Here is a 12,189-nt window from a genome sequence, read left to right as displayed (position 1 = left end):
AATAAAAAAAAACGAAAAAAGAAGGAACACAACAATAAGACTATGTCCACTTCGGATGTTAAGATAATAATTAGTATTTCTAATATAATCTCACCTTAATATAAAAACCAAAGAAACAATTTGAAAACTAGGATGAGTTCAAAAAATTATTTCCAGAACATCTTAAGTTGTAAACAATGTTATGTAGATCCCCACAGCTTTTTGATCGTAATGTAAATTTCCATTAAGCTGTAAACAATGTTATGTAGATCCCCACAACCTTTTGATCGTGATGGAAATTTCCATTAAGCTGTAAACAATGTTATGTAGATCCCCACAACCTTTTGATCGTGATGGAAATTTCCATTAAGCTGTAAACAAAATTGTTTTCTAGAAAATTCTAAGGTCAGAATCAAGTTTATATCTAGAACTCTTAATAGCTACCCTACATGACAATACATGTGTAGTCCCAACTCCTACCCTCAATTATAGATAGAACTCTTAATAAAGATATCCTACATGATAACATACATACATACATACATACAGACAGACAGACAGACACTATATACATAAGTACACTGGCATAATTTTTCCATTTCCTTTTCGTTACTTTTTCAAAGTTAATTTTAAGCGCATAACAGTATAAACATATTAACAGTTTCGAAATATTATCATCATCAAGCAATTGTTAAAAGATCAGTGCCATGCTAAGCCAAATGCTAGTTTCCTTCGCTTCAAACATAATTAACAATAACATGAATATCTATCTCCAGCGCTTGTCATGGTCATTCTTTAATATCGTAAAGTTGAGCAGTTCAAACGTTTATCATGGTCGTTCTTTGACATCGTTATGTGTGGGCACATGGGTATGGCATCTTCCGCGTGTTGTACATACAAACAGACAGTAAGATTGTAGTTAAAGGTTTTTACCTGCTGAGTTTACTAAATCTTCTTTGGATATCGTAAAGGCAACTGAGACCGATCTGCAGTGCGTGCACAGTCTGTTCCATGCGGGGCCCGTATAACAAATACAACTACTCTTATTCTCACGGTGAGGATCAGATGGGGTAATCTGAAAATTATATTATAAATCATTAGCACGTATTGTGCACGCGCTGGTTGATCCATACCATTCCAGAAATTCTCTATACCAGGAGGTACACACAGGCTCCATGAACTTGGAGAAGGGTCTCGCACACGGTTCAATTAAATCAAATGGATACTCGATTTATTTGTGTCTGGCTAAATTCATGACAAATTATATAGGTTCTTGTCACTGACCGTAAAGTGATATTATCTTCGATCAATTATTTGAAGAAAAAGGAGATTTTTTTAATGGTAACAGAGAAGACATTTAGAATTACATTATCCGAAATGTGGGTCTAATTGTTTTAAGTAGAACTTATATTCCTTGACTATATTGCAATCGGTATTATTTGCAGGTAAACTGTCTGTTTAGCCAATGTTGTTTTACTACTGGCCACGAGAAGTATTAGTGAATAATAGTCACAGTTTACCGCTACGATGTATCGTCCATTTTCAAGGTGCTGGAACCATGTGAAATTCTGAAAGAAAAAAAATAATAACCCTAAAACGAGTTCAGAAAGTGATAATACCTACACCCGACACTTCCTGAATAGCTTTGCTAAGATATATAAAATAAGTCCTATCTGGCATTATTTGGATATTTTACTACACGATTTTGTATATTTCACATACTTCGTGCTAACTTCAAAATAGAAACTTATTAAGCATGAACATCTCAACTAAGACAATCAATTAATCAATCAACTAATCAGCTGATGTGTCACTAGTAATTGTTATTTCTGTACATTACGTTTGTCAATGCTGGATGAAGCTGGAAATGAGAAACAATCACACAGAGACATAAAGAGAATGTACTATTTACCTTGTTGGTGCATATGCGTTTAGTCAAGAGAATGCCAGAACTGTTGAATAGTTCCAGGCAGAACTTGTTAATTTCTGGAACGGTAATCTCGGGTTGAAAGGAGAAAAGATGATGGGTACCATTCGCCCGTTTAAGCGTTGTCTTAATTGTAATGTTAGGATGATATGCTGGAAAATAAAGTGTAAAGTGTAAGCGTTGTCTTAATTGTAATTCTTGGATGATCTGCTGGAATATAAATTGTAAGATTCGTTTTAATGGTAATGTGAAGATGCTGGAAAATATAGTGTAACCCTTTTCTTAATTACAATGTTAGGATGTTATGCTGGAAAATGACGTGTAAGTTTCGTCTTAATTGCATGGTATGGGTGATATGCTGGAAAATATAATGTAAGCTTTGTCTTAACTCTAATGCTAGGATGCTAGAAAATAAAGTGTAAGCTTTGTCTTAATTGTACTACTAGCATGATGTGCTGGAAAAAAGTGTACGCTTTGTTTTAATTGTACTGCTAGGACGATGTGCTGGAAAAAAGTGTACGCTTTGTCTCAATTGTACTGCTAGGATGATGTGCTGGAAAAAAAAGTGTAAGCTTTGTCTTAATTGTACTGCTAGGATGATGTGCTGGAAAAAAGTGTAAGCTTTGTCTTAATTGTACTGCAAAGATGATGTGCTGGGAAAAAAAAATGTAAGCTTTGTCTTAATTGTACTGCTAGGATGATGTGCTGGAAAAAAGTGTACGCTTTGTCTCAATTGTACTGCTAGGATGATGTGCTGAGAAAAAGTGTAAGCTTTGTCTTAATTGTACTGCTAGGATGATGTGCTGGAAAAAAGTGTAAGCTTTGTCTTAATTGTACTGCTAGGATGATGTGCTGGGAAAAAAGTGTAAGCTTTGTCTCAATTGTAATTCTAGGATGATATGCTGGGAAAAAAGTGTAAGCTTTGTCTTAATTGTACTGCTAGGATGATGTGCTGGAAAAAAGTGTAAGCTTTGTCTTAATTGTACTGCTAGGATGATATGTTGGAATAAGTGTAAGCTTTGTCTCAATTGTACTGCTAGGATGATGTGCTGGGAAAAAAGTGTAAGCTTTGTCTCAATTATAATTCTAGGATGATATGCTGGGAAAAAAGTGTAAGCTTTGTCTTAATTGTACTGCTAGGATGATGTGCTGGAATAAGTGTAAGCTTTGTCTCAATTGTAATTCTAGGATGATGTGCTGGGAAAAAAGTGTAAGCTTTGTCTTAATTGTACTGCTAGGATGATGTGTTGGAAAAAAAGTGTAAGCTTTGTCTTAATTGTACTGCTAGGATGATGTGCTGGAAAAAAGTGTAAGCTTTGTCTTAATTGTACTGCTAGGATGATGTGCTGGAAAAAAGTGTAAGCTTTGTCTCAATTGTACTGCTAGGATGATGTGCTGGAAAAAAGTGTAAGCGTTGTCTTAATTGTACTGCTAGGATGATGTGCTGGAAAAAAGTGTAAGCTTTGTCTCAATTGTAATTCTAGGATGATATGCTGGAAAAAATGTGTAAGCTTTGTCTCAATTGTACTGCTAGGATGATGTGCTGGAAAAAAGTGTAAGCTTTGTCTCAATCGTAATTCTAGGATGATGTGCTGGAAACAAAGTGTAAGCTTTGTCTCAATTGTACTGCTAGGATGATGTGCTGGAAAAAAGTGTAAGCTTTGTCTCAATTGTAATTCTAGGGTGATGTGCTGGAAAAAAAGTGTAAGCTTTGTCTCAATTGTAATTCTAGGATGATGTGCTGGAAAAAAGCGTAAGCTTTGTCTCAATTGTACTGCTAGAATGATGTGCTGGAAAAAAGTGTAAGCTTTGTCTCAATTGTAATTCTAGGATGATGTGCTGGAAACAAAGTGTAAGCTTTGTCTCAATTGTACTGCTAGCATGATGTGCTGGAAAAAAAGTGTAAGCTTTGTCTCAATTGTAATTCTAGGATGATGTGCTGGAAAAAAAGTGTAAGCTTTGTCTCAATTGTAATTCTAGGATGATGTGGTGGAAAAAAAGCGTAAACTTTGTCTCAATTGTACTGCTAGGATGATGTGCTGGAAAAAAGTGTAAGCTTTGTCTTAATTGTACTGCTAGGATGATGTGCTGGAAAAAAGTGTAAGCTTTGTCTCAATTGTACTGCTACGATGATGTGCTGGAAAAAAGTGTAAGCGTTGTCTTAATTGTACTGCTAGGATGATGTGCTGGAAAAAGTGTAAGCTTTGTCTCAATTGTAATTCTAGGATGATATGCTGGAAAAAAGGTGTAAGCTTTGTCTTAATTGTACTGCTAGGATGATATGCTGGAAAAAAGTGTAAGCTTTGTCTTAATTGTACTGCTAGGATGATGTGCTGGAAAAAAAAAGTGTAAGCTTTGTCTTAATTGTACTGCTAGGATGATATGCTGGAAAAAAGTGTAAGCTTTGTCTTAATTGTACTGCTAGGATGATGTGCTGGAAAAAAAGTGTAAGCTTTGTCTCAATTGTAATTCTAGGATGATATGCTGGAAAAAAGTGTAAGCTTTGTCTTAATTGTACTGCTAGGATGATATGCTGGAAAAAAGTGTAAGCTTTGTCTTAATTGTACTGCTAGGATGATGTGCTGGAAAAAAGTGTAAGCTTTGTCTTAACTGTAATGATAGGATGATATGCTGGAAAATAAAGTGTACGCTTTGTCTTAATTGTAATGTTAGGATGATGTGCTGGAATATAAATTGTAAGATTCGTTTTAATGGTAATGTGAAGATGCTGGAAAATAAAGTGTAAGCTTTGTCTTAATTGTAATGTTAGGATAATATGCTGGAAAATGACGTGTAAGCTTTGTCTTGATTGTAATGCTAGGATGCTGGAAGATAACATGCAAACTTACTTTAGTGTGTGATGATGATATATGTTTGGTATGTGTTTTTTCTCCTTGTTGTTGTTGTTGCTTCGATGCTGTTTATATTCTTGTAAGCAGACAATCTGTTCTTTTTCTTAACATTCTAACCTGAAAAGTTCTCAGAACAACAATACCTTTCTTTGGAAATGCAGTGCTTCTTAAACAAAATACAATTATTGAAGGAACAAATATTTCAACACAAAAGTGGCACAGATAGAAAAAGGCTTATAAATAGCTTAAGTACACGCTCTTATTAGAAAACCTTTACGGCATTGAGACAATTTCTTCTTATTGTCATAGTACCTGTCCAAAATGCACCGTATTTACACGTCTCAGCGTTCACGATACTTCGGAGCAGATAAATACACTGAAAACTAACGTGCAACATTATTTTCATTTTCTGTATCTGCATTTTCTATCCACAAATTTCATAGGGAGACCATGTATAGCATGTTATAGGTCCATGATTCGTTGTGATATTTGTATTGCTGTTCTAGCATGGCGTGATATATGAGTAACTCATTTTGATAGATGTAGTGGCGATGGGCTTCGATTCAAGTTTCTGCTGAGTAATAAAAAATCACAGCGTCAACTGATGGCTCTGAACTGTAGAATCTGCCAGTAGGCATAGCACCCCAACCACCTAGTATAGAGGCAAGGTGAAGATAATTAGAAATTCGCCATGACAGTTTCAAAGTTTTTTGTTTCTTCTTCATGATTGTGGTCGTACTTAAGGTGTGTAGTTAAAATGATATTGCGAGATATCATTACTGTATAATTCTTAAATAGATCGCGGTCATACTTAGAGAGTGGAGGTTGAACCAGTATGCTGTGTAGTTTTAATTAGATTGTGGTCACGTTTAGGGCGTGGAAATAAGACTGATATGCTCAAATATTGTTGGTGTTTAATGTTTAATTTGAGTGACATACTTAAGGTGTGGAAATTGAACTGAGATGTTGTGTAATTCGATTGTGAACACGCTTATGGCATGGAATTAAAACTGATATAGCCAGATATCTATATTGTGCTTATAGTACGCGATTGTTGTAGAACTGATATTGCCAGATATCGTGCTTATAGTACGCGAGTGTTGTAGAACTGATATTGCCAGATATCGTGCTTATAGTACGCGAGTGTTGTAGAACTGATATTGCCAGATATCGTGCTTATAGTACGCGAGTGTTGTAGAACTGATATTGCCAGATATCGTTTGCGTTTAATGTTTAATTTATCTGTGGCCACGCTTAGCGTGTTGAAGTAGAACTGATTTCCAGATACCGTTCGTGTATACTGCGCAATTAGATTGTGAGTACGCATACGGTGTGTTGTAGAACTGTTATTGCCAGATGTTGCTGGTGTTTAATGTGTAATAAAATTGCGGTCGTACTTCGAGTGTGGAAGTAGAACTAATATTTCCAGATATCGTTGGTGTGAACTGTTTGATTATATTGAGTATACTGAGGGTTTGCGGGTAGACTTGATATTGCCATATATTATTTACTTGGATTCTCTGTGATATTTAGAGTATGGAAAAATAACTGATATTGCCAGATATATATATATATATATATATATATATATATATATATATATATATATATATATACACACACATATATGTGTGTGTGTGTCATTAGACTGTGATTACACTTAGGGTGTGAAAGTAGAACCGACATTGAACGGTAATGTTGCTGTGTAATGTTTCATTGTTCAAGATCGAGTCTGAAGATGAAGTATGATGTACCTCCGAATGAAGTGACTATTAAAAAGGTCAGAATTGCACAAGGTCAGGTTGACGTAGAGGAGCATGATCAGACAGCAGATGCATTGCAAGGGTCTTTACTAGGCATCTTGTGTTTATTAACCAGTGATGCAGTACCGAAAGAAATACACTGTCTATGCATAACGCAAGCACTCTAAGGAAAGCAAGGCCTCTATATTTTGTTTTCCAAGGCCTCTATATTTTGTTTTTCATTTACGTTGCAGAAAAGAAGCAGGGTTTCATGAGGATAAAAACTATAAAATATCAAGCTAATTGAATGTCGTGTGCATATGCTTAACTTATGCCAGTACTCTAAAACAGGATAGCCTGACTGCAAAATGAACGCGTGAAATGTCATTATACAATTTGAGACTGCGAAGATAATTTTGCATTCAAAGTATTGGAGATTTTAGGATCTACATCAACAAAAGTTTTTAGCCCGATACATGTAGCTGTCCATATGGACATTGTTCCGAAACAAACAGTGGCAAGAATCATGCAGTGACCAATCCGGGTCATATTTGGAGAGTCACTATTCATTTTCCACTGAACTGGAAACGTGTTATTGGCCTGCCTGACAATGTTTAACCCAATGTTCCTGTCAGCACAGTTAATTATGAATATTCTGTCGCTGTAAAACTATAATATTTGTTGCTGGAGTAGATGATAATTATTTATTAAAATTTAAACTGTTAAAGGCATTCCATTTGAGAACTTTGGACAACATATCAGGTATGCTTATTTGTAATCAATCAGCATTCAAAAACCAGATGTCATATTACCTATGAACAAAGGATGGTACCTGGACAATTATGACCTGAAACTCTTTTTACTGACTAAAAGCCACGTGTCTTTATGTACTTTAAATACCACTTATTACAAAACTCTTGGAGCACGAAGTGTTCATGCAATCAAAGAAAAACAATCGGATACATGTGTCGGATGCAGGAATAGAATGAGATCGGCCTGAGAAAGACAAAAAGCCAGTGATGTACAATAGTGAATTGTAAAGTTTGAACATTTCACCGATATTTCTTAGCATTAAAACAAAATTTAAGTAATTTTAAATACTCTTTCAGTCTACCCCGAAAAGAGTAGGGATGCTTTAGTTTTTTCTAATATTACTGGTGACTGACTGGCTCAATTCAAAAATTTGTTTTTGCTAATTTTAAGTTCCTTTCATTTGAACCATGCGCATTTGTAGTACGTATCAACACTCTGTTTTCATCATTTCATCTTGTTAAGAGGATTTTAGCAAAGTTCTTTATTAGTGAACATTAGAAATATATACCCGTGATAATATAAATATATACAAGTGATAATATAAATATATACAAGTGATAATAGAAATATATACCAGTGATAATAGAAATATATTCAACAGTGCATCGGGTATCTCCATCACGGCAGCCGACGGTCGTGGTGAATGTTTGTCATTTTCCACGGATTCTTGACCATCTTTAACGTTGTAGAATATGACCAGCCATTTATTCCGTTAAATGTCGGCCTGACAGCACTCGGAGATCACCTTAAGAGCGACCCGAATTTACAGTATAAATCTTTACTTAGTAGCGACCGTTATGTCCTTTACGTCACTGTCATTTATCTTTGTTATGTCACAATCATGTGTCTTTGGGTATCTGGATGCTGCACGTACAACTGTAGACAATTTTCCAAAACGTTTTGATCTTCCTATTGACATTAAATGGCTGACAGATTCAAGAAACCAAAAAATGATTAAAGAATATTCAGAACTTTTCAAATGCCTTTCGTATCTAAATAACCGTTTAGATTTATGGCATAGACTGTGTAAATAAGTAGACTCAATGTTTTTAGGTAACTTGACCTATTTTTAGTATGTACAATGATGTAAAGAAATTATAGTTTTAAATTTTACTGCATGAAGGTCGTCCGAGAGAGCTTACGGTTTTCTTCGCGTTAACTTCAAATACAAGGATACCATCAGATCTAACTGTGATGACTTTGACCGAATTTCATTACTTGTGGCCTACTTTAAGTTACTATAGCAGAGGGCAGAAAATGACAAAAGCAATTTTATGATATTTAGATCAAATGTCTAACCTTATTGAAAGCTGTTGACATGTTTATCTACCAGGACTAAAAGTTTGGAATTTTGACACTGATCTGATTTCTTTATGTGTGCAATTGTTAAATATTGGTGTAAAGTACTATAAAATGAAACATGCACAATCTTTATAGTCGCTGCAATTGTTCATGCAAAAGAGGTAGACTATTTTGTATGTTTAATTAGTTATTTCAATATTATAATGCCGACACAAGCAATGACACTAATTGGCTAATGTACTACCTTCGCATGATAGGACGGCTGTAGCTGTCCAAGAGAGTTTTGAAGCCGTCGACAGAAGTCCTGGAAGTGACTGGACGGTCACTGTGAAGTCTCCTATAGCCCCATCGAAATAAGTTTCGAATGACGACTGCAAAGAAAGCAAAATCATTCTGAAAACATTGGTCTTAATAATTTGTTCTCTTGACCAAGACCAAGCACACATGTTGCTGTTTTCGGTATAACACCATTCTTCTGATCGTGATTAGCTATACATGGCCGCCAGTATACCTGGTGGAGGATGAACTAGGGAAAACACATGGAAAACCACCAATCCACGGGAAACATCACATACCTATATTAGCAGAGCGCTTTAGACCACACAGTCCCCCGCAACACGCAGGTACAATGTGTTTGGTTATTAGCATATGTTGATTCCTTAAACGTTGTTATGTCATGATGTCTTGAAGTGGGCGATGATAATCATAATTCCTTTTATAACAAGTCAATAATAACCAGCTCTTCGCAAAACAAAATAGTGATATTTGAAAAGTTATGAACATTATAAGTACGCTGCACACAACAAGTATTTATCAGTGAACAGTATATCAGTACATTCCCTGAAAATCGTCTCCACTCATCACTACATACTTGTTTTGTCTGATAAATGTTATTTTGCATTCACTCGTTCGTCTGGGGATCATATACTGGAGAAATTCACTTCCAACAGCAAGACTGCTTTCAAAAGGTCTGCCCATAACTAATCTTTACAAAGAGATTCAGCCAAAAACACTGAAAGCTAACTTTTAGTTGTATAGAGGATGTGTCAAAGTTGGAATTTTGTAGTATTTTAGAAGGTCCCTCGAAACGGTCGATTTGTGAGCCAGAACATTAACACAGATTAGATGGCTACAACGGCGACGAATGGTTCTGGCGTTTTCCACAACGTTTGGCAATACCTTGAAAGCAAAAACTTGGCCAGTGACATTAGCAGAGTCAAGAAAAAAGATACTTGGGCTGTCACGGAATTGGGTAGGAGTAATATCAATATGTATATGTTGTCAAAAATGTACTCTGGTTTCGTTGCCGCGTACAGCGTCGCCAGAGGGTGGTATATTTTTTCGGCTTAGTTATTTCGAAATCCTGAGCGAAACTCAGACCATGCTGCACGAACAAATTGCTTGCAGCAGGGGAAACTAAGTACCTAGCTGCGCATATGTCACAGCTAGTGTACATATAGTGCAAATTCTCGATAAACAAATCACATTACGCCAAGTCTTGTCAGGACGCTCACCCCTTTACAGGAGCAAATCTCCAGCTGTAGAGCTGCCTAAATGCCATGCCGTGTACATCGTTTGATGTGGAGTCGCCAGCTGTAGAGCTGCTTTATACATGCCTGCCATGCCTTGCACATCGTTTGATGTGGAGTCACAGAACTCTGCGGGGGTTACTGTGACGTATACGCTGTGTTTTGGTGACGTTGGATCGGAAGAGGGAACTGGTTTTCTCGGTGCGAGGGACCAGGGCTTCGCGACCAACGGGTCTGTGATGTGTGGGGATCCTTCAGCAGACCGAGAGGAGCGGACCATGCGTGGGTGCTTCTCTGACCATTTACTAGAGCGTATGGAACCGGAGTTAACATCTTGATCGTCGAATGGGCGCCACGATAGTTGTAGTGTTCCATGTTATTTCCACAATTGCATTTATGTCATTCATCCCTATTGCTATGTCGTTATATGAACGATCGATAGGTTCATAATGTCATTCATCCCTTTTGCTATGTCATTATATGAACGATCGATAGGTTCATGTCATTCGTTCCTATTGTTATATCGTTATATGAACGATCGATAGGTTCATTATGTCATTCATTCCTATTGTTATATCGTTATATGAACGATCGATAGGTTCATAATGTCATTCATTCCTATTATGTCGTTATATGAACGATCGATAGGTTCATCAATCCATTCATTACTATCGTCATCTGAACGATCGATAGGTTCATGTCATTCATCCCTATTAAATTGTTATATGAAAGATCGATACCTTTATAATTACACGAAGTGTTATATCATTATATGAACGATCGATAGGCGAATAATTACACATATTGTTATATCGTTATGTGAACGATCGATAGGCGAGTAATTACACGTATTGCTATATCGTTATGTGAATGATCGATAGGCAGTAATTACACGTATTGCTATATCGTTATGTGAACGATCGATAGGCGAGTAATTACACGTATTGCTATATCGTTATGTGAACGATTGATAGGCAGTAATTACACGTATTGCTATATCGTTATGTGAACGATCGATAGGCGAGTAATTACACGTATTGCTATATCGTTATGTGAACGATCGATAGGCAGTAATTACACGTATTGCTATATCGTTATGTGAATGATCGATAGGCAGTAATTACACGTATTGCTATATCGTTATGTGAACGATCGATAGGCGAGTAATTACACGTATTGCTATATCGTTATGTGAACGATCGATAGGCGAGTAATTACACGTATTGCTATATCGTTATGTGAACGATCGATAGGCGAGTAATTACACGTATTGCTATATCGTTATGTGAACGATTGATAGGAATAATGTTGTTCATTCCTATTGCAATGCCGTTGTGTGAAAGATAGATGGGTTTATAATGTTATTAATTCCTATTGCAATGCCGTTGTGGGAAAGATAGATGGGTTTATAATGTTCATTCGTATTGCAATGCTCTTGTGTGAACGATTGATAGGTTCGTCATTTCATTCATTTCTATTTTAATATAGGGTTACGATCGATAGGTTCGTAATTTACACTGCTTTTCAATATCGTTTTATGAACGATAGGTTAATAATTTACAATGCTTTTCTAAACCGTTATTTGAACGATACATGATTAGATTCTTTTCTAAATCGTTATTTGAACGATACATGATTAGATTCTTTTCTAAATCGTTATTTGAACGATACATGATTAGATTCTTTTCTAAATCGTTATTTGAACGATACATGATTACATTCTTTTCTGAATCGTTATTTGAACGATACCTTCAAGACTTTTTATACTGAGGTGTAGGTCACTTTTATTTTGTTGATCAGTGATAGGAATTCACGTTTGTTTTGAAATTCCATTCGTTAAATTAATGTGGAGTTTTTGTTTTCTTCGTTGAGTTAATTGTTGATAGTTCCATGTTAGGAACTTTATAATTTTCCTTATCTTTTGATTATATTGGTGTCAGATTTGTTATATTTAAATTGCGTTTATAAATAAACATCTTGTAAACACAGTTGCTTTTGGTGTCTTCACTAATCCAGTCCCAACCCGGCTTCATCCACATCAAAAA

At 35.9% G+C, this 12,189-nt stretch overlaps 1 protein-coding gene across 3 annotated transcripts in view; it reads right to left on the bottom strand.

Moving 5' to 3' along the window:
* Positions 1 to 12,189, bottom strand: part of LOC149788507 (uncharacterized) — a 101,304-nt gene that overhangs the window by 5,637 nt on the left and 83,478 nt on the right. For all 3 annotated transcript variants that reach the window (XM_089975723.1, XM_089975725.1, XM_089975724.1), the window contains 4 exons: positions 8,860 to 8,986; positions 1,892 to 2,058; positions 1,500 to 1,547; positions 913 to 1,054 (listed from right to left, as the gene is read on the bottom strand). In XM_089975723.1, the coding sequence (XP_089831849.1) occupies positions 913 to 1,054; positions 1,500 to 1,547; positions 1,892 to 2,058; positions 8,860 to 8,986 (484 nt within the window). The remainder of the gene's footprint in view (positions 1 to 912; positions 1,055 to 1,499; positions 1,548 to 1,891; positions 2,059 to 8,859; positions 8,987 to 12,189) is intronic.

The sequence above is a fragment of the Sinohyriopsis cumingii genome, chromosome 11 (assembly GCF_028554795.1).
Source record: "Sinohyriopsis cumingii isolate HCF-2022 chromosome 11, ASM2855479v2, whole genome shotgun sequence".
Classification (NCBI taxonomy): Eukaryota; Metazoa; Mollusca; class Bivalvia; order Unionida; family Unionidae; genus Sinohyriopsis; species Sinohyriopsis cumingii.
The sequence above is the reverse complement of the archived record's forward strand: the minus strand, read 5'-3'. Positions and strand labels throughout refer to the sequence as shown.